Here is a 23,046-nt window from a genome sequence, read left to right on the forward strand (position 1 = left end):
CTCTGTCCTTGAAAGGGCAGCTTCTGGGAGAGCTCTCTCAGCCCCACCCACCTCACAGGGTGTCTGTTGTGGGGGAGGAAGGGAAAGGAGGTTGTAGGCTGCTCTGAGACTCTGTCCTTGAAAGGGCAGCTTCTGGGAGAGCTCTCTCAGCCCCACCCACCTCACAGGGTGTCTGTTGTGGGGGAGGAAGGGAAAGGAGATTGTGAGCTGCTCTGAGACTGAGATTCGAAGTGGAGGGCGGGATATAAATCCAATATCATCATCATCATCATCATTTTCTGCCACTTGGGCCATGGAAGCTTGCTGAGTGACCTCAAGCCAGTCATATTGTCTCAGCCTAACCTGCCTCCCAGGACTGTTGCAAGGATAAAATAGAAGAGAGGAGCATGATGTGAACCACTCTGGGCCCTCGCTGGGGGAAATGGCGGGGTACAAATGCAGTAAATAAAAAGGAAACAAACATTTTATAAAGCAATTTCTTCTCAAAATGACACAAATCAGGAAGTGTGAAATGGAATATGAAACAAACATTTTTATTTGTGTGTTCTTCTTGGACAGAAAACATGCATTTCTTGAATTTATTAAGAATTAAAGTACAGACAAAAACCTTTTCAGGTTAGGAAGGATATCCCCCCTTCTCTTCAACGTTCATATACATTTGGGATCCAAAATACTTATAACTGCAAGGATATGCTGAAGGGATACCACCCTCCAGGTGGCACCTGGAGATCTTCCACAATTGATCTCCAGACAGCCAAACTGAGTTGCTCTGGGGAAAAAAGGCTGTCTGGGCAAGTAGACCATATGGCCCTGTACTAGGGTTGCCAGATCTGTGTTGGAAAATACCTGGAGACTTTGGGGGTGGAGCTAGGAGAGGGCAGGTTTGGGAAGGAGTTTCAGCATGGTACAATGCCACAGAGCCCACCCTTCAAAGTAGACATAAGAACTTAAGAGAAGCCATGCTGGATCAGGTCAGTGGCCCATCCTGTCCAACACTCTGTCACACAGTGGCCAAAAATACCCAGGTGCCATCAGGAGGTCCATCAGTGGGACCAGGACACTAGAAGCCCTCTCACTGTGCCCCCCTCAAGCACCAAGAATACAGAGCATCACTGCCCCAGACAGAGATTCCGTCAATACACTGTGGCTAATAGCCACTGATGGACCTCTACTTCATATGTTTATCCAGTCCCCTCTTGAAGCTGTCTATGCTTGTAGCTGCCGCTACCTCCTGTGGCAGTGAATTCCAGGGGAGCTGATCTCTCCTCCAGCTGAAGCTCAGTTGTAAAAGCAGATCTCCAGGACTCACCTGCAGGCTGGCCACTCTGCCCAGTAGTCTGCTGAGATCCCTCCCCTTCCCCGACCCTACTCTCCCCAGCCTCCACTCCTGCCTCCCAAATTTCCAGGTATTCCCCAACCCAGAGCTGTGGACCTTGGGGAACAGCATGACGTGAAAGTAGATCTACCACGAGAAGGGGGGAACTGACAAAAAATCACCCATTCCTTAGCAAATCCTCCCTATGGTCGCTTTAGGGTTGCCAATTCCCAGGCGGGGGCAGGGGATCCCCAGGTTTGGAGGCCTTCCCCCCCCCCCGCTTCAGGGTCATCAGAAAGTGGGGGGGAGGGGAACGTCTGCTGGGCACTCCATTATTCCCTATGGAGACCGATTCCCATAGGGCATAATGGAGAATTGATCTGTGGGTATCTAGGGCTGGCTGCTTTTTTGAGGTAGTGGCACCAAATCTTCAGCATAGCATCTGATGCCTCTCCTCAAAACACCCGCCAAGTTTCAAAAGGATTGGACCAGGGGGTCCAATTCTATGAGCTCCAAAAGAAGGTGCCCCCATCCTTCATTATTTCCAATGGAGGGAAGAGGTGTGCGGTCCCTTGAAATGTGATGGCCGGAACTCCCTTTGGAGTTCAATGATGCTTGTCACAACCTTGCTCCTGGCTCCACCCCCCAAAGTCTCCCGGCTCCACCCCCAAAGTCTCCTGGCTCCACCCCCGAAAGTCCCCAGATATTTCGTGAATTGGACTTGGCAGCACTAGGTTGCTTACTCAAGGCTGAGAAATTCCTGGAAATTTGAGGATGGCGCCTGGGGTAGCTCAGCAGGGTATAATTTCACAGTCCTCCCTTCAGACCTGCCATCTGGAGACCAGTTGTAATTCCGGGAGATCTCCGGGTCCCACCTAGAAGTTGGCAACCCTCGAGCCAGCCCTCCATTCCTCCACCACCCAACATTATAACGCGGGCCTTCGTTTGCCCACATTCAAGATGAGCCCCGCCCCCCCGGCTCCGATCCGTAAAGCGCCTAGCCGCCCTCATTCAAAATGGCCGCGCCCGACAACAACCTTCCCTGCCCCTGCCACCCCATTTTTAAGATGGCCGCTTTTCCCCCTTCACGGCCAGCCGCCGAGACGCGCCCACAGGTGCCTCTCCACCAATAGCGCCGCGCGCTGGGGCCCGTCCCCGCCCCCCGTCCCCGACGCACAGCCAATGCGACCCCAAGCCGGGAAGGCCTTTGTGTCGCCCAGCAACGTCCCACCCCGCCTCGTGAGAGCGACGCGCCCAAGAGCCAATGAGGCTTCGGCGCCGAGTGGGAGGGGAAGCGGGGGGCCGGTCCGCGCCGCCATTTTGTGAGTCTATATAACACGTAGCCGTTGGGTTCACTCCTGCTATTCCAGCGCCTCCACTCCGTTCCCTTCGGGCCGCCTTCGTGTGCAATGGACGGGTGAGGAACCTTCGTCTCGGTCTGAAGGGGGAGGGGGGGTTACCTGCGGGGCGGAAGCGCGGGGGCTCACCTGAGCTCGGCCTGGAGGGGTCCCCGTCGGTCTCGGAGTCACTTTTCCCCCTCAGAGGACGTGCCCTGTGGTATTTCCCGTCACGGGTCAAAAAAAGAAAACTCTGGATTTACATGCGCGTTTTAATCGGAGAGGGAGCGCGTGGACTTCTTTTCTTTTATAACTTCCCCCCCACCCCCTCCTCCAATTCGGTTCCAGTTTGGGGAAGGAGAAGTTCAGGCCCTGCCTCACGGGCGTGGGGAAACTGCGCATGCGCCCGTCCCCCTCGCGCCTCGACTTCCCTGAGGCCGCGCGCGCCTCGGCGGAACGTTCTAAACGGTTAAAACCGCGCGCGCGCGCTCGCCTTCTCGCAACCCCTCCCTTTCTCTCTCGCGCGCAATTACCTGGACTGCGCACGCGCGCTTCGCTTGGCCTCGTCTCCACGTTCTAAGGCGGCGCTCGCTTCCCCCCTCCCCTCCCCGGCCTCGCTTCCAACAGCTCCCCAAAGTTCGAAGCCCCGCCCGAACTGGGCATGCGCGCCTCTTGGACGCTTCCAGATTCCCTTTTTTCCCCCATCTTGTCGAGGTGCTTCGGGCGTCGGCGGCTTCGTTTTCTCCTGGCCACGCCCCCTCCCTCTCGCCCGGATGTGGCCTGAACGGGTTCTTTTATCTCCCCTCCCCGCCTTTTGTATGTAGTAATAATAAGGGAAGTTGTGGAGGAGGGAAATACAGAGACGCGCAGGCCTCTCCTCCTCCTCCCCTCCCGCTTGTCCCAACATGACAGCAGAGGGAGGGTGTGAGAGAAGATGGAGGAGGAAGCGGGAGGAGTCTGGGCCAATCAACACGACGTCCCTTTGCCGTCTCTTTAATAAGAAGTGTACAGTGAGGTGACTGCATTATTATTGCTATTATTTGAGGTGACCGCATTATTATTGCAACTACTACCACTTTTTTACAAAAAAAGAGCCCAGCAGCAACTCATTTGCATATCAGGCCACACCTCTGACATCACAGTTATTTCACACGGGGCTTTTTTGTAGAAACCCAGCAAGAATTCCTTTGCATATTAGGCCACACCCCCTGATGCCAAGCCAGCCAGAACTGTTTCTGTGCTTTCCTCCTGAAAAAGCTGCTATTATTGTTACTATTATTATTATTATTATTGCCAATTTGGTGTAGTGGTCAAGTGCACGGACTCTTATCTGGGTAAAGTGGGTTTGATTCCCCAGTCCTCCACTTGCAGCTCCTGGAATAGCCTTGGGTTACCCATAGCTCTCATAGGAGTTGTCCTTGAAAGGGCAGCTGCTGTGAGAGCTCTCCCAGCCCCACCTGCCTCACAGGGTGTCTGTTGTGGGGGAGGAAGGGAAAGGAGATTGTAGGCCGCTCTGAGCCTCTGTCCTTGAAAGGGCAGCTTCTGGGAGAGCCCTCTCAGCCCCACCCACCTCACAGGGTGTCTGTTGTGGGGGAGGAAGGGAAGGGAGATTGTAGGCCGCTTTGAGCCTCTGTCCTTGAAAGGGCAGCTTCTGGGAGAGTTCTCTCAGCCCCACCCACCTCACAGGGTGTCTGTTGTAGGGGAGGAAGATAAAGGCAATTGTGAGCCACTCTGAGACTGAAATTTATAGTTGAGGGCACGATATAAATCCAATACCTTCTTTTGCAAGCTGCTTTTGTTGTCTGAGGAAAGAGGTGCCCTTGCAAGAGTTTCTTTTGTTGCTCACTACCATGTTTGGCTGCCATTTACAAACAAAAACATGTTCAGGGATGCCTGCCTGTTAGATTCTGGCTGTTCTACTGCTATAAATTGTGTGCTTCTTTCCCCAGCACAGACTGTTCTTCCTTCAGTTTTCTGCATATTGAGAAAGAAGCTTGGCCTGTCTTTTCTCTGCATGCTGGAAATACTGGAGGGCATTGGGCAGGGCACCTTGTTCTGCTGACGCCACTCCTTTCCATGCGCCAGGAGAAAATACTCTCCCTTACACTTTGCATGAGAATCAAGACTTCCCCTGCAGCCTCAGATGAGTGGAGGCTTGTTACCTGGGTGTGGTGAGCAGTGTGGCTTTATTGTCTTACAAAAAGTCTTTAAGGTGACTTTGAGGGCAAAGGAAGGAAGGCAAAATTGTGATGTCCAGAGCATGTTTCGCTTTGAATCTTTTACAAGAAGTTAGTGAGGTGGCTTGGTGTGCCTCCTGCCTGATGGAAGTACCGTAGGTTGTTTGGTCTCCGAAGAGCTCCTGCCACAGGAAACAGGTTAGCTTGTGCAGTGTTGGCGTGCTGTCGTTTTACGGTCTCGTTTGCAGTTGTGCTGCTTTGTCACTCCATGAATATTTTATGAGCCTGCAATTTGAAGTTTTCTGTCCCTGGGTGCCAGCATTGAGCTTTTTTTTTTTTTAATCCCAACCCTGTGCTGAGAAAGTGAAGTTCCAAGGTTCTGACCCCGCAGTTAAAATACCACGGGGTGCCTGGGGCTGTTGCAGCCACGGATGGCTTGTTTGGTCAGCTTTTCTTTTTAATCTTTCTGCTTAATGAGGTGTGGGTCTCCCTTGACCCTTCTTATTATGTTTTCAACATAATAAGCCAGGTAGGGCCCTAATCTCTGTGGGGAGCTGATTCCACCAGGTCAGGGCCACGACTGAAAAAGCCCTGGGCCTAGTTGAGGCAAGGCGGACGTCTCTTAAGCCGGGGACGGACAACAGATGTTGGGAGGCCGAACGTAACCACCTCCCGGGCATATATGGGAGGAGACGGTCCCTCAGGTATGTTGGTCCCAGGCCACGTAAGGCTTTGAACTTTAAAACTAAAACCTTGAAGCAGATCCGGTACTCAATGGTCAGCCAGTGCAGACTGCGGAGTGCCGGCCGAATGCTTAGTGCTTGTCAGTAACTCCCCGTTGCTGGAGGTATTCAAGCCAGAGGTTGGACATTCATCTGTGGAGCTTGTCCTAGCTTTTAAGTTCCCTGCACTGAGTAGGGGGTTGGACTACATGGCTTCTGAGGACCTTTAACAAGGAGCAGCTAGTTCTAATTAACTTGAAACTGTTGACTGCTTTTTGTTAAGGATGGTGTAACTAGACCCTTAAGGCTGCCAGTGGCTGCCTGCTTTTTGAGCAAGCGGTTCTGAGACAGCTCAGTTAAATGAAATTTATAATTCAAGGATACCATTACTGACCTGAAAGTTTTAAATCACTTGCATCTAGATCTGGCAAGATTGGTCTTGCCATAACATTGGACAAAAGCAATAGCAGTGCAAAAGTTGCTAAAAAAATATCGGTAGTTATAATTGATAATCTGTCTTGTGGAAGTGTTCATGTTGTGAGGCTGATCTCTGAACCATTGCAAAGTAAGATATTTGGTGCACGCAAGTCTGGCCTTAAGACACATGATAGCCAGACTGAATAATTCATCACCATGCAGAGATCTGGGCTTATGTAAATTACATTGGTTACCCTGTTGGGAGGTGACATGGAATCTCTTCCTGTCCGGCATCTTCCTTGAGTAGATGTAGCTGGCAGTTGGCAGAGAGGATTGTTAAGCCAGAAGCTATTACCATAATAAATATTTGGGAGTCTTCTGTGAACTCCAAAAAGCAAGATGGGTTTCAGAAAATAATTTCTAAAACCATGTCGGTTGAGGCATTCCAGAACCAGTTTCCCTGTATTGTTTCAAAATGGCTGTCCCAAAGTTTGCTTGATGTAAATTGTTTCTTGTGTGAGGCCCCCTGAGAGAAACAGGAAGTAGAAGTCATTGCTCACAAGGGGGTAACTTTTGAGAGCTCTTGAATTTCAAGTGGCTTTGGGAATTTCCTCCTTCTGATTATAAGAGGAATAAAATGGTGTTCTGTTTCCCGGCATATGTTTTTAGCCCTTATATAATTTGGACAGTGAAGTGACTATGTAAAACATCCCTTAGTTGGACTTCTCCACTGATACACAGATGGGTTTAATTAGTCCACTAGAGCCGGCATTCAAGTTCTCAACAAAAACCCATCTGTCTCTGCTGGCAATTGTAAACACCAGTGGGATTGTAAAAATTCTGTGTTCCTTCATTGAGCTTTTTTTAGCAGTGGTCTGAAGCAGCAAAAGCGACTTTAAGATTTCTGGCAGCCGCTCTTAACGCGGCTTGAGCACCAGCTGTGAACCACTGGGTTGCGAATCGATGACATGGCAAGAGCGGGATTTGGGGATGAAAGAAACAGGCCATCGGTTGCAGGAAAACCGGGTAGTTTTCCTATAAGTATAGATGCTGTCTGGCTTCTTAAAAATTACTGTATGGAAGGTGCAGGGGTAGTGGCAAGCATTTGAGTAGAATAGAAGATGAAACTGTTCACAAGGGTGGCATATTATTGGGCTTCATGCAAAGAGTTTATCAGAGCCCCAAATGTGTTTCCTCTAGTAACTGTGGGTATTCAGCCCATCAGCGTTATAAGGCATGATGTGAAACTCTTGGGTCTGTTCTGTCCCAGGATTCAAACTACAAAGCCAAAGAGTGGATGCAGTTTGGGCAGGCCATCCTAAGTGGGATTGGGCTGTACTTAATTTGTCAGGGGCATAGGAGGGGAAATTTTCCATTTCTGACGTTTGTTTCATATAATTGACAATGATTGCTAATACAGTGTTTGACAAGCATTCTCCAGGTTGTGGCTTGGATCCATCAAAAAATGTCAAAGGTAGGGTTCCTGCCTAAAAATGTTCAGCTTCCTCATTTTCTCCTGCTGAGAAGCTGCTTCTGGGGGGAGGGGAATAGGTGGAGCCCCAGGAACATTGAGGGAGGGATATGAGGTCTGTAGCTGGAGGGAGAATTGGCCAAAATTTCCGTCTTTGTGTGGAAATCCATTGCTGGATCTCAGTCACTGATGGTTTTCAGATGCTTTTAAGAGCAAGAGTGCTTTTAAAGCTGCAGTACTGCAGTCGGAGCCCTCTGCTCACGACCTGAGTTCGATCCCAGCAGAAGCTGGTTCAGGTAGCCGGCTCAAGATTGACTCAGCCTTCCATCCTTTGGAGGTCGGTAAAATGAGTTAGCTTGCTGGGGGGAAAGCGTAGAGGACTGGGGAAGGCAGTCTGCTGTGAAAATGTTGTGAAAGCAATGTCACCCTAGAGTCGGAAATGACTGGTGCTTGCACAGGGGACCTTTCCTTTCAGTTAAGAGTACACATAGGTAATGGTCAGTGCCAAACTAAGGTCTGTGAGACCTGGATTCCTATTCCTACTTGACCATGGACGTTTAATGGGTGACCTTGAGCCAGTCACCAGTGTTCCCTCTAAGCTGAGTTAGCATGAGCTAGCTCACAGGTTTTTAGCCTCCAGCTCACACATTTTTGTCTTATCTCCGAAAAGATCACCCCAGAGCACGCTAATTTATGCAGTAGCTCACAAGGTAGAATTTTTGCTCACAAGACTGCAGCTTACAGGGAATTTTGCCGGTCACTCACTTCCGCCTAACCCACCTGAGAGTGTGATTGTAAGGATCAAATTATGTTGTAACCTGCTTTGGGTCCCTGTTGGGTAGCAAAGTGGGGTATAAGTGTCTGAATATGTTATTGACTTGGTAGGGGAGAGAAAGGCAGCCACAGATACAGCAAACCAAATAAACTATCAAGTTGATTGGCTTAGCATTAGATCAGATCCAAAGCTGCCATTGTTAATTACATGTCTCTAATCAATCTGATGTGAAACTAACAAGTAATGGCATTGAGGTGGCAGAGAGACGGTAAGACAGAGGTGCCCCACTACCTCCATGGAAGAGTTAAATGGAAATGGATGCATGCGTGGACAACCACGTTCAGGGCATTTTGAGCATAGTTCTTTAGGTATGCTAAAATTACAGTGCAATCCTGTACAGAATGACTAGAGGTAAGGTTTCAGGAGAATGGCTGGGTGTTTTCCCCCCAAAGACAGATTTAATGGCAGCTGAGAAACTATTATGGCTTTCACAATAATTTTCAATGCCCTGGACAAGATGGGTACACAAGGGCAGAAACACGAGAGCTAATTAAGGCAGATTTTTCCTCCCCTGCTTGCAGTTTCTACTGAAACAATCAAGTTAAGGAGCAGCTTGTTCTCCTAGAGCCATTATAAGTTTGTGGGGCTGGTGGCAGTTTTTACAAACTCTGGTGTGTCTGCATCAGGTATTAGAACAAAGTAGGAGTCCAGTAGCACCTTTAAGACCAATAAAGTGCTGCTGGACTCCTACTTTGTTCTGTTGCTTCAGACCAACACGACTGCTCACCTGGATGCATCGGGTATTGTTATGCAGCATGTGGACTGTATAACTTGAATGTAGATATAATACTGCAGGTGTAGTGTTCTGGGAGGAGCACTGGCTATTGTGACCTTCTGCCTCACAGAACCAAAATGGGCATGTTGGAAGAGTAGTTTATAATTTTATTCACTGTTTGTTGGGGCCTCCGCCACGATTCTGAAACACACACCGTTTTAAATGCCCTTGGCTCACTTAAGTGGTGCTCTCATCGACCTTTCTTTTCCTTTCTGTAAATTTTCCTGAACATATGTGCAAATCTCTCTAACTTAGTAATCCTTTTTCTTCCTTTGCAGCATTGTCCAGGACATAACAGTTGGTACAAAGGTAGGCATTTCTCTTTAATTGTTTGGTATCGCATGTATGTTTTCTACAGGCCATGATCTTACTAAAACAAGCTGTGTAATCTTGTGGTGTTCAGACTGTTGGATGGGGACAGTGCTGGGTTTCCTTAGTCAGTAAATACAGGTGAACCTTCCTAAAATTCACTGCAACTAGATTTCCCCTGCTCTTAAGGGGGGTTGGTGCCAGATGCATTCTGGGGCCCAGCTTCAGTGATGCAGGAACCATTCATGCTCTGGATCACTTCCTAAAATACATTGGTCTTCTACAGGTAAGCTATCAACAAGAGTTTCTGTTGTAATCCAAAACTGTACTTAAGCAGCCTGTAAAGAGGGGTGAGAAAAATCTAGATAATTCAGTTTGGGGTTACTCAGGATTCCTTAACATACAGCATTTGTGTTAGGAAAATTGTGCAGTTTTTTGTTTTTTAAATGCTCTTTGCACTTGAAGTGTAAAATGTGAACTTTAGTACTGCTGGTTGTCATCCAAAACTGTACCTAAGCAACCTGTAATGGGGGGTGAGAAAAATCTAGATAATTCAATTTGGGGTTACTCAGGATTCCTTAACATATAGCATTTGTGTTGGGAAAATTGTGCAGTTTTTTGTTTTTTAAATGCTCTTTGCACTTGAAGTGTAAAATGTGAACTTTAGTACTGCTGGTTGTCATCCAAAACTGTACCTAAGCAACCTGTAATGGGGGGTGAGAAAAATCTAGATAATTCAATTTGGGGTTACTCAGGATTCCTTAACATATAGCATTTGTGTTGGGAAAATTGTGCAGTTTTTTGTTTTTTAAATGCTCTTTGCACTTGAAGTGTAAAATGTGAACTTTAGTACTGCTGGTTGTCATCCAAAACTGTACCTAAGCAACCTGTAATGGGGGGTGAGAAAAATCTAGATAATTCAATTTGGGGTTACTCAGGATTCCTTAACATATAGCATTTGTGTTGGGAAAATTGTGCAGTTTTTTGTTTTTTAAATGCTCTTTGCACTTGAAGTGTAAAATATGAACTTTAGTACTGCTGGTTGTCATCCAAAATTGTACCTAAGCAACTTGTAATGGGGGGGGGGTGAGAAAAATCTAATTCATTTTGGGGTTACTCAGGATTCCTTAACATATGGTATCTGTGTTGTGGAAATTGTTCACTTTTTTTTAAATGCCCTTTACACTTGAAGAACTATAAAATATAAACTTTAGTACTGCTAGATTTAGCGCCGCCCTAATATATAGTGCTGATGGGGGAAGTCTCCTTTTCTATAGGGAACGTCAGCTAGGGACCAGTGGTTGTGGGATAAAAACTTATGCCTTCAGACTTCAAGGAACTTAAAGGATAGGTGGTCTTAATTGTGCAGGCATGATTTTAAAATGCAAGAGCTGCGTATCTGCCGGTGTGAAGATGACTGGGGTCCTCTGCTGAAAAAGTGGTGGTCTTCTACAGTTCCGGGTTCTCCATCCTGGTACAGAAGCCACCTGGCAGTGCCTAGGACTGAACACGTATTTTTCTTGCTGAGAATGATCCAAGAAAAGAACACTGTAAAATTGTTCCTCCTAGCAAACATTGACCTTGGAAAAAGCTGTTCAGCGACTTGGCCTTAACTCTCGCACACTGCAGCGGCTGCAGGTGGCACAGGCTTTGTAATGTGCTTTATTGTGCTCGCTTCATGAGTCCCTTTAACAGGCGATGCGCTTCGCCTGGCTGGCTAGACCTGGTTTTGTGGGGAGGCCAAGATCTTTGCTATGGGAACAGCCATTGTGGCTTTGGACGCTGGCCAAGAATGCAGCGAGGAAATTCCAGCTCTCGTTTACAGCTTCAGTTCAAAGGCTGCAACAAGCTGGCTCTTGGTGGGCCTGTGGTAGCAGGCTTGGCTCCATATGTAAGCCACATGTGCTGACACACAAAAGAATATTGATGAACCCTTGAGCAGTCTGGAAAATATGGGAAACACGTAGGGTATGTGACTAGCATTGTCTGACATGTAAGGGAAGCTCAGTCTCTTTCTCCAGGTGGCTAAAGTGCTCTTTTGTGGGTTTTGAATGCATCAGAATCACTGCACGAAGTGCTGGGGCTGTTCTTTCTCCCCTGCAGCGACTTGAGTTGGTAGAATCTTGGATTGGTGATCTAGGTCAGGGGTCCCCAGCCCCCGGGCCGTGGACTGGGACCGGTCCGTGGCCTGTTAGCAACTGGGCCATGAGTTGTATAACTATTTCATTATGTATTACAATGTAGTAATAATAATAATCATAAGAAGATGACATTGGATTTATATCCTGTCCTTAACTCCAAATTTTAGAGTCTCAGAGCAGCTCACAATCTCCTTTACACCTTTCTCCCCCACAACAGACTCTCTGTGAGGCAGGTGGGGCTGAGAGAGCTCTCCCAGAAGCTGCCCTTTCAAGGACAGCTCTGCCAGAGCTATGGCTGACCCAAGGCCATTCCAGCAGCTGCAAGTGGAGGAGTGGGGGAATCAAACCCAGTTCTCCCAGATAAAGAGTCTGCGCACTTAACCACCACACCAAACCAATAGAAATAAAGTGCACAATTGTATCATCCTGAAACCATCGTGCCCTCCCCCCCCCCTCGGTCCACAGAAAAATTGTCTTCCACAAAACCGGTCCCTGGTGCCAAAAAGGTTGGGGACCGCTGATCTAGGTAGTCTTACCTTAGATGGCAAGTGATGCGGTAACTCTTTAGGATGCTGTCTTGGATTAAAAATAAAGTTCTGCCGGTTGAAGTCTGGTAACACGCAGCTTGCAGTTCTACCAAGTCTCCCTAAAACACTGGTTAGAATTGACAAGGGTTCTTTGTATGTGAAGGAGCACTCAAATGGTAGTCATTCACTTACAGTTTGATGCTGTACAATATATTGCTGGCTCTTTCTGTTTTGTAGATCATGCGCCAAGAGCTGTGTGATTGCTCTTAGACTAAAGTTTAACTTCTGCCAACTGTTTCTAGGCATTTGGACGTGGTGTGATAATTTTGGTTTCATCGATTTGTGAAAGGGAGTGGATCAGTGTCAGCAATTGGGTGAGGGTGAAACAACTTAGGTTACCTTTGCTAGGCAGAAGTAGCACTGGTTGGGGTGATGCCTGGTTGGAAAGGGAGCTGTATTCTGCTGCAGCAAAATGAAAGTCCAGTAGCGCCTGAAAGACTTAACATTTATTTCAGTATGAGCTTTCCACAGCCTGCTTTGTCAGCTAGACCTGATGGAGGAATATGCGCCTAAAGGAAGGGGCCACGGTTCAACGATAGGGGGGTCACCTACTTAAGAGCCAGTTTGGTGTAGTGGTTAAGTGTGCAGACTCTCATCTGGGAGAACCAGGTTTGATTCCCCGCTCCTCCACTTGCACCTGCTGGAATGGCCTTGGGTCAGCCATAGCTCTTGTAGGAGTTGTCTTTGAAAGGGCAGCTGCTGCAAGAGCTCTCTCGGCCCCACCCACTTCACAGGGTGCTGTTTGGGGGGCGGGAAGGTAAAGGAGATTCTGACCACTTTGAGATTCAGAGTATAGGGCGGGATATAAGTTCAATATCATTACAAACAAAAAATTGCAGGGTCAATCCCTTAAGCCCATCTTAAGGAGTGAGTGTTGGGAAAAGTTCTCTGCCTGAGGACCCGGAGAGGGCACTGTCAGAGTCAAAAATACTCTCCTCGAGACGAACCGAAGGTCTGACTCTCTCAAGCAATGTGCTTTATTTATGCATAAGTAGATATTCAGCCTGTTTAGGATGGAGGTTGCAACCAATGTTCCCTCTAAGGTGCAGAATCTTGTGAGCGAAAATTCTATTTTGTGAGCTGCTGGCATTAAAGTTGAGAGCTGCTTCATAAATTATTGTGCTCTGGGGTCATCCTTCCTGAGCTGACAAAAATGTGTGAGCTGAAGGCTAAAACTCTGTGAGCTAGCTCACTCTAACTCACCTTAGAACGGTGGTTGCAACTCTTGAAAAGATTCTGCTTTTCGGTCTTGAGTGTGTGTTCCTGTGTAGGAGCTGGTCTCGGAGGTACCGCTCCAGGTAGCGGTTGCTGTGTGTCCCAATCTTTTACCAGGAAAGACTTATTTGGCAGCAGTGCCTTGTTCTAGGCAGGAAGGGTCTCGGGGGGTTTACTTGTTGGACTGCCATAATGGGCGGGGGGGGGGCTGCCTTTAGAAAGTATATGGAAAAAAAACATGTCAAATCTCATGGGGGATATCTGGAAACAGAAGAGTGGGACAATGTTTGTTGACCCCCCCCCTCTTCCCCAGCTGCAAACCTCTGATCCCCCTGGAACAGCATGGCGGGGGGGGGCAGTCTGTCTCCTGGAAGTGGAATTTCAGGGGCCTTTGGGGCTGCCCCGGAAGACAAGGAAGTCATTCTCCGCAGATGGAAATACTTTCTGCCCATGGAAATTACTGGTGGATTCATGCCTTGACATGTTTTTGGGATGTAGGTGCTGGACATGGTGAGCAAAGGCAGGCCAGAGCCACACAGCTCATGTTACTCCAGGTAGTGAGCAACTGCACTGGTTTCCAGGGACAGGTCATGGTGCTGTTTTTGACCTTTAAAGCACTCGGCTTGTTTTGTCACCAACCCCTTTCAAAGGACTACCTCTTCCTCGCTTTGAATTTGTACAACAAAATAGGCCATGTTGGTGATTCTATCTTCTGTGCGCCCCCCCCCCCCCACGCTTTCTGAAAGGGGCATGTGAGAGGACTTTCTTGGAGGTAACAGATTATGAGACATCCTCCCAAGGGAAACTTGCCATATTACCTTCACTGGTGTTTAGAAGGCAAGTGAAAACGGCTCCATTCAGAGAGCACTGGGGCTATTCAAATAAGGCCCTCTGAGTTTATTTGATGGTTGGTTTCGTTCTGAAATTGATTTTGTTGGGTTTCTCATGTCTTGGTTTTTGGCGTGTGTTTTGTAACTTTTGATTGCTTTTGAGTATTATTTAGGTCAAGAAGCTGAATATAAATAAATAAATGAGTTTTAGCTGTTAACCTGTGAGCCTTTGTAGCTGTGCAGGCCTCTGGAGCCAGGAGACCATAATTTTAGACCAGCTAGTGGTTAAAATGTTTGCTTTGGTTGAAGGTGATACTTTTACCTTGGGAGACCAGTGGCTCATTTTTGTCTGCAATCTTTCTCCATCAAGATGGAGCAAAGTAAGTAGTTTTAATTAGCTTAAACAGACCATGTGGGTAAAGCTTCAAGTACATAAAGGCTCTCCAGTGCCAGGGTGATAGATGTAAATCAGATGGCCTTGTTTAGAAGCGAGCAGAAACAGCTTACTCTTGGATTTATCTAGTACCATTTAGTTCTCATGTGGTGGCTCTGAGAAGCATGGGCTGGTACTTTTCACAAAGCCAGTCAGTCATATTTATTACAGTCATTAGACCACCCATGTACAGAAGAAAAAATACAAAACAAAAGTTAAAAATTAGAAGTTGAAAAGGATGCATTCCTGTATAAAAGCTGAGAGGAGAAATATGAAATATACCAATTATTCACGTCCAGAATTCAAACCTGGTTAATGTATATCTTCAACACACAAAATCTGGCAACTTGATAGGTGATTTTAGGGTTTATGTCAGATAGGAGGTAGCGTAGCCTGGCTTTATTTGTGAGGCCAGGGATCTTGTCAAACAAGGGAGCAATATTCTCTGACCGTGGCACTGAAAAACATGCAAAGAAGGAGGCTTGCATGGAGTATAACATACTTAAGTCACCCCAAAAGTATTGATGGTTTGCTTCATTTAGAAAAAAGAGCTTGAACATATGAAGCTGCCTTCTACTGAATCAGACCCTCGATCCATCAAAGTCAGTCTTGTCTACTCAGACTGGCAGCGGCTCTCCAGGTTCTCAAGCTGAGGTTTTTCATGCCTACTTGCCTGGGCTCTTTTTAGTTGGAGATGCCGGGGATTTAACCTGGGACCTTCTGCTTACCGAGTAGATGCTCTACCACTGAGCCACCATCCCCATCCCACTTCAGAATGGGTTTCAGTTCTCATATATGAGCATATGAAGCTGCCTTCTACTGAATCAGACCCTTGGTCCATCAAAGTCAGTCTTGTCTACTCAGACTGGCAGCAGTTCTCCAGGATCTCAGGCTGAGGTTTTTCATGCCTATTTGCCTGGACCCTTTTTAGTTGGAGATGCCAGGGATTGAACCTGGGACCTTCTGCTTACCAAGCAGATGCTCTACCACTGAGCCACTGTTCCTCCATCACCTACTGCCTGGACTCTTTTTAGTTGGAGATGCTGGGGACTGAACCTGGGACCTTCTGCTGACCAAGCAGATGCTCTACCACTGAGCCACTGTCCCTTTTAGACCGCAAAAGTGGGAACCGGTGGTCAGAGCATTTGACTAGGACCTGGATTCAGGTCCCTGCTTTGCCGTGAAACTTGCTGGGTCACCTTTGGCCTGTGAAAGAATAAAAGGAAATAAATCAAGCATATGACACCCCAATCATGTTTATGGAATGAGAGACAAAGAGATTCTCTTAAGTTACTTCAGAGGAGGAAGGCGGCTTTATTAGGATGGCAGATGTGCTGAGAAAACAACTGTAAACTGGGCCAGGGCTGCCTAAGGTGCAAGGTGGGTCATTTGTAATTTCCATAAGCATCCTTTTTACAACAGGGGAATTCAATTTGTTGGCCTTGGCTGGAAGAGTGTAATGAAACCCACAGAGTTCTGATTGGGTCCACAAAGACCTGCTCAAGCTGGAAATGAAGGGTTCAAACTTAGCTTGGCTTGGCGGTGTATGTGCCAAGGAGGGAGGAACTGGGCTGGGGAGCAGCTGTTAAACTTCTGCTTCAGTTGAACCCATTTTTCCGGGAAGGAAATGTCAAGGTGTAGTCGAGGCACACGGAGTACACTCCTTTTCTTCCTCCTTTCTAGTATTCTACAGCTTTTCTAGTTGTGTTCGGACTAATTTATCTGTGTTTGGGTTTTGTTGAATTTTAAAAAAATGTATAGTGTGCCCTTTTCATTTGGACTCGAGGTCAATTGCACAGCGAGTCCATGCAATTAACTGGATGGGGCATTCCATAAATAGTGCAATGGGAATACAGCTGTAGAACCAATCAGAAATCTGAAAACAGAACTGAGACAAAGCGTAAGTATTAACATGACACACTAAATTATGCAAAAATTGCAAAGTAGGATCCTAGCTTCAGCAAACTGAACATAGTAGTATAGATAAACCACAGTTGGTTATTAAATCTTTAAAGATGCTTGGTGTGTTCTGACTGCTCTTAACTCTTATGTGCTTAAACCATCTGTGCAGGTGTGCTGAGACCCAGCCAAGCTAGAGCGCTAGCTTGACCTGAGGGAAGAAAAGGAGAGCCACTTTGGTGTAGTGGTTAAGTGTGTGGACTCTTATCTGAGAGAACTGGGTTTAATTCCCCACTTCTCCACTTGCAGCTGCTGGAACGGCCTTGTGTCAGCCATATCGCAGAGCTGTCCTTGAAAGGGCAGCTGCTGTGAGAGCCCTCTCAACCCCACCCACTTCACAGGGTGTCTGTCTGTTGTGGGGGAAGAAGATATAGGAGATTGTAAGCTGCTCTGAGTCTCTGATTCAGAGAGAAGGGTGGGGTATAAATCTGCAGTCTTCTTCTCTTGTGCATTAATTACTTTCGTGGCCCAGGGCCACGAAAGTAATTAATGGGAAGAACGGGGCAAAAATAATACTGCAGGTTGGTGGTGGCTACTGAGAAAGAATTCTCTAACTTCAGAAATGTGGGTCGAAGAGGAAGATTTCCACAAGGGAACTGGGATATCCACATGGCGACTGTGAAATGTGGAAGGGAGAAAGCTGAAAGCTCTTGGGAGGCATGACATAAATAGCTTTTCTGGGAAAGACTAAGTAGAGTAAAATGTAAGACTCTATGGCAGAGACCAGTCTGGGGGCCTGGCAGATATGCTGGGGGTCAGCTTTACTCATTTACTCTGCCAGCATGTCCCGAGTTGGCTGATGCTGTCTCTCACTCCTCCTTTTTAGATGTAGATCCCTCCTCCTTTTTAGATGTAGATCCCTGTTTGATTCAAAGCTGTAGGTACTCTGCAGATAAGTGATTGAGATTTCAGTACTCCGTAATAAGTCCTTCCTCCTCATGGACTGTTAATGGAAATAATGATGGGCCTACTGAACCTGCTGCCCCAGTGGGGTGAGGAGAGTTCCTTAGTGCTGTGCCTAAAGCAGAGCTTCTTTTTCATTTACTGTTTTGCCGGATTTACCTGTAGCAGCAGAGTTTTATTCAGAATGTAAGCTTTTGTGTGCTCTAAGCACACTTCATCAGACGAGGAATCAGGTACAGTGAGCAGAGCTACATAGAGCTGGTAGGCAGTGCCTCAGAATGCAAACTGGTACAAATTTAAGATCCAATGATGGAATAGTAAAATTAACAAATCGAGCAAACCTTTGATCTGGGTAGCATGAGTGTGAGAAACCAGTAAAACAGTAACACGTGAGAATGTTAATATTGTTATAAGCACTCATTTTGGCCTAGGCTTATAACAATAGAGTGATTAACAGACATTCTGACATGTTACTGTTTTATTGGTTTCTCACACTCATGCCACCCAGATCAAAGGTTTGCTCGATTTGTTAATTTTACTATTTTGTCATTGGATCTTAAATTTGTACCATTTTGCGTTCTAAACCACTGCCTACCAGCTCTATGTAGCTCTGCTCACTGTACCTGATTCCTCGTCGGATGAAGTGTGCTTAGAGCACACAAAAGCTTACATTCTGAATAAAACTTTGTCAGTCTTAAAGGTGCAACTTGACTCCTGCTTTCAGCAAAAACTGAAAGGCATTTGCTAAACTTGGATATATCAAAAATTGACCTGAAGACTTACCTTCCACGTTTGCAGTTGAACTTAAAACTTTGGTTACGGAGCTTGAGTTCTGCGGTATGACTTAACTTCAATAACTTTGTAAAAAGTTCCACTGTTGTAAACACAGCCAGCAGTTTGCTTGGGGAGGGGGCGTGGAACACATACCCTGTCAGACAAGAATGACTGCATTGCTTTGGCTGTTTTGAGCTCTGGAATGCCAAGCTGTTCCACAATAGCCACACCCCTTAGATCTTCTCTAAGGGCAGACATATTTCATGGCTTGTCTTCATAACAGATGGAAATAGTCTGGATGGGGGCTGGGGAAGGGGGCCAGTGGGGTTTTGTTCATTTTCCTCTTCTCAGTGGACAAAATGTGAAAAGTCTCTGCTCTGTTTTGAGCAGCTTTGCTCTGTTCCCTTATATACTACCCAAAATTTAAATTGGCAAGAGTTCTTATCCTGAAGTTTGGCCTGGTGAGCTTATTTGAAGCTGTATCGGGGAGAGGCATGAATGGCATCTTCTACATCAGTAACAGCTGGGGAGAGTCTGGTGATTTATGCACTCTGAATTATAAAAACTGGAGAAGTGTAACTGGAGTAAAAAAATTTTTTTATCAGATTGGCTTGGAGAGGATCAAAACAGAAGCAACCAGGCTCTGTTAATAAGTAGCTGTTGGGCTTTTTAGAAATCTGGGGCAAGATAACCACAGAAGTGGGCAGTAGATAGGGATCATCTTTTCTGATTTCCTTAGAAACAACAGTCATACCCACCACCAGGAGTTGAGAAAAATGCTTCAAATTCTTCACATTTTTAGGGGCCTTGGGTATCTCAGATTGTGGCCATACCTGCGTTACCATGTACTTTGCTAAGTAACCCTGGGTGTTGTAGCTCCTGAAGGATGCTGAGCATGTTTTTGGAAGTTTCCAACATAATACCCGAAGTTCGTGCTGAAACCACATGAATTAGAGTGAAGCTGGTTTAGGTTTCAAGCTTGCCAGTATCTGTGCCAGTGGTTCTTTGTCTAATGCAGCCAGATGAGATGAAAATCAGGTCTTGTTTTAGTAATCTGAGAATGTTTTGCCTGATCTAAGAACACTCTTCAAATGTGTTTCCCAGTATAATAGAAACAGCTGTCCCAGATACCTTTGTTTTTGGCCGATGAAGGAAGGACAGATAATTGTTAATGACTACTATCAAAATATTAAATCTCGTAATATTGTTCAAAAGCAGACAGTGGGTTTTCTAGAAAAATAATGAATTGGAAAAATTTCCAATCCAGATTTAAACGGGGCCTTTTTTGTAGCAGGAAGTCCTTTGCATATCAGGCCACACACCTCTGATGTAGCCAATCTTCCAAGAGCTTACAGGGCTCTTAATATAGGGCCTATTGTAAGCTCCAAGAAGATTGGCTACATCAGGGGCGCGTGGCCTAATATGCAAAGGAGTTCCTGCTACAAAAAAAAAGCCCTGGATGTAAACTATTTAAATGTTTATGATGTTACTAGATTTAATGTTGGGAAAAGAAGGCGAATATACCATGTATAAGTCTTGACCTGTACAAGCAACTGTTCATGCCCCCAAGTCCACATGTAGGCCTTCTAAAGTAATTACTTTGCAGCCCAGCAGACCTAACAACCGTAGATAAACAAACTATATTTATGTAGGGGCAAAAAATGTCCAATGGGAAAATATAGCATTGGAAAAATTTCTACCCCACATCACTCTTCAGAAAACATAAACTCAGTCAGCTAAGAGGGTAGATGAAACCCGTTTGGGTGGTGCTTTGCCTGTGCTCCCACCCACATCAGTGGGGTGTACGTTGGGAGACAGCAGTGAATTACAGACCCTTTACTATTGTCTCCTAATTCCATCATAGACGAGGATTGGATTTCTTTTCCTATCTGGATTTATTTTCTTTCAAAAAAGACCCTGATTAGTAGTTAGAACACTCGGATTTGTCCTTCTGTCTTGGAGAGGGGTGATTTCTGCTGCCAAATGTTAATAGCATACATTGGCAATGAGACAGGAAACCTAGATTTCAATTCTGTCCGGGAGGATGCACTGAGCTTCATTATCAGTTGTAATCCAGCAGTATTTCTAATCTCCCTTTGAAAATCCTTTGTACAAGCACTGCTACTCTTATGTCAGCAGCTGAATATTGTGGTTTCTAATGTCAGACTTACGTGCATTTATTCTTTGCATTCTCCTGGATAGAATTGAGACCAAGGTTTCCTGTCTCATGACCAAAGCTGGAATGTCCATGGCTACCCCCCCCCCTCTCTAATCCTATCAAGCCTGCTATGGTCATTTGACAACTGAAATATAAAGTTTATCTCTTCAGTACCTTGTGTTACATTTCACACCAACCATGGCCCAGCCCAACAAAGTGTTGCTTGTGCCAGATCTGGCCCTTGTGACAAATGAGTTTGACACCTCTCTTAGAGCATTGTGTTCCAAGTTTCTGGTAGCTGAAAAAAAGTGCTGTTCCAAGAACGACTATGTCCCTGCTGCATTGATGGTATCAGATCTTTAGTCCATGTCATATTTGACTGCGCGGCTTATAATGATCATCAAGAAGTACTTCCATTTTCCACGGCCATACCTTTTACGAGTTGTCAAAAACTGCAACTCCTTAAGAATCTTCTTGACGATAAGAACCCTGAGGTTACATACAAATTAGCAACATTTGGCTGGCTTGCCACAAGAATAAGGAAAACCCTAATAATTCACCTTTGCCAATTTCATAAAGTGGGCCAGCCCAAAAGAAATCCTTGCCACACTGTGGAGGTGTGGGTTTCAGACTTTTGCATCGCCTAAAGAAGGCCACTATTCACTGTTTTCATCTTGTCAGACCTCTGAAGCTAAGCAGAGTCAGCCCCGGGTAGTGCTTGGATGGGAGACCACCAAGGAAGTCCAGGGTTGCCAGGCAGTGGTAAACAGTCTCTGAACATACCTTGCCTTGAAAATCCTGTGGGATCGCTGGAAGCTGGCTGGGCCGGATTAATAATTAGGCCAAGTAGGCAGTGGCCTATGGGCTCCCATGCCTTTAGGGGCCCCGGGCCAGACCCCCCCCCATTTGCAGCCCTCCCAGCTTGCACATGCAGCCAGTAACTGAGCCGCTCTTTGCCCGACTTGCCTGGTGTGGCTGCGGCTGATATCCTCACCAAATTGGCACCCCCTCTGCCTCTCCCCCGCAGCTTTGTCACAGGGGCTTTTGAGATGGTGCCTGCAGGCTGCAGTGGGGGCCGTGCGCAGCGGCGCAGGTGCTCCAACTCTGAGATCGTTTGCAAGGGGGGGCCCTGAGATTTGACTGCCTAGTGGCCTCCACAGGGTTTAATCCGGCACTGGAAGCCTGCTGTGGTTTGGCAGCACTTCCTACCAACCAAGCCTGTTCCGACCTGCATCCGAACTTCATCAGTTAGGTTTTAAGCTGGAATCCTCTGGATTTAGGATACAGTGGCACACTATTGGGTTTTTTTTTCCTGGATTGAATCGGGCATACTTTGTTTTTGTACTTTTGAATATGCATCCATAATCTTCTTGAACTGCTACCTGAGCCATAGTCGGGCAGTTCTGTTCTCCTACCTGTGCTTTTGCCAGGTGGCCACCTGTTTGATTATACCAAGATATTCCCTAAAGCCAAATGCTGCCTCTGTTTAGGCAGGAGTTTCCATTTATTATTAAAGGCCACTTGCTAACTAAGGGCCTGAGGAAGGTGGTCTTGCCACCTGATCTTGTAGAGTTTGGATATGGACTCCATCAGCAGGGCAGAGCTTGGCCTGGCCCTGTAAATATTTCCAGACAAAAGGAAGTATCAAAACGTTTGCGGAATGGAAGTATTTCTTGCTCTAAAAATGTTTTATAAAAACACCTTGTCAATATTCTGTTAGTCAGTTGGCAATGTAAACTTTCCAGAAACCTTGAAACCCCAGGGAGAAAGAAAAAAATTTAAAAACATATTGTCAGTCTTTTCTTGTTAATGAAATTCACTTTACTGCTTTAATAATACACTGTTGCACCTTAAGATGTCTTAGCACATGGATCTGTTTTTTTGCCGTCTGCGAGGTAGGAAAATAAACGGAAAACACGCCTTTTAATGTGAAGCTAGTATTTAGATAGTGTCATGCATTATAATGGGATTTGTAGGGCATTTAGATATACAATTGAACCTTATCACGAAAAATATTGAATGTTATTGTATTCTATACGTTTGTGCATTGCAGCAGATTGTGGGCAAATCTGATTTGAACACATTAGACTTATCCTTGAAAATAGGTTGTGCATATCTGTAAGTGTACACAAAGTATCTAATACTGTAAATTGCCTTTTCAGTAAGAAAATCTTACGCTATACATTTTGAGCAAGTCAGACCTTATCTTAGACATCTTTTATGAACCTCATTCCAAACAAACTGGCTCTCTGGCCAACAGGGCGGTGAGGACTTCAAGAGCCACACAATATGTGTGGAAGAGCCACAGGGCTCCTGAGCCACAGTTTGGCCACCCCTGCTGTAGACTGTCCTGCACATTTTGAGCAAGTAAAACCTTGTCTTAAAGCAGGCCAGTCATTCCAGAAGAGAACGCATTTCATGGGAAGTTTTTCAGTGCTCCAGATTGCCCAGTTTTTCCACTGCAAAGACCAGGGGGAGGCAGCAGACGGGTTTCCCAAGTTTTTCTACTCCTTCCCATCTCTGAGCCTGAGCTGTTAATCCTCGTAATTGTTCTTGCCAAAGAAATTGTATTTCTTGAGTTGAGCATTTAGCTCCAAGGCAAAAGCCTCTCTGTAAAGTAATAGTTCTGTTGTGAACTGCAGTATAGCACAAGTGTCCAATTGCAGCCCCGGCACAGCATGCAAAATT

General features: G+C 46.2%; 1 protein-coding gene across 2 annotated transcripts in view; it reads left to right on the top strand.

Annotated features, from left to right (window-relative positions):
• Positions 1-2,596: 2,596 nt before the first annotated feature.
• PTBP1 (polypyrimidine tract binding protein 1) overlaps positions 2,597-23,046 on the top strand; it is a 62,771-nt gene continuing 42,321 nt past the window's right edge. Inside the window, exons 1-2 of one of the 2 annotated variants that reach the window (XM_060232799.1) lie at positions 2,597-2,732; positions 9,328-9,358. In XM_060232799.1, the coding sequence (XP_060088782.1) occupies positions 2,725-2,732; positions 9,328-9,358 (39 nt within the window). In that variant the 5' untranslated portion in view covers positions 2,597-2,724. The remainder of the gene's footprint in view (positions 2,733-9,327; positions 9,359-23,046) is intronic. The other variant, XM_060232800.1, reaches the window with a different exon arrangement.

The sequence above is a fragment of the Heteronotia binoei genome, chromosome 2 (genome assembly GCF_032191835.1).
Source record: "Heteronotia binoei isolate CCM8104 ecotype False Entrance Well chromosome 2, APGP_CSIRO_Hbin_v1, whole genome shotgun sequence".
In the NCBI taxonomy this organism is placed as follows: Eukaryota; Metazoa; Chordata; class Lepidosauria; order Squamata; family Gekkonidae; genus Heteronotia; species Heteronotia binoei.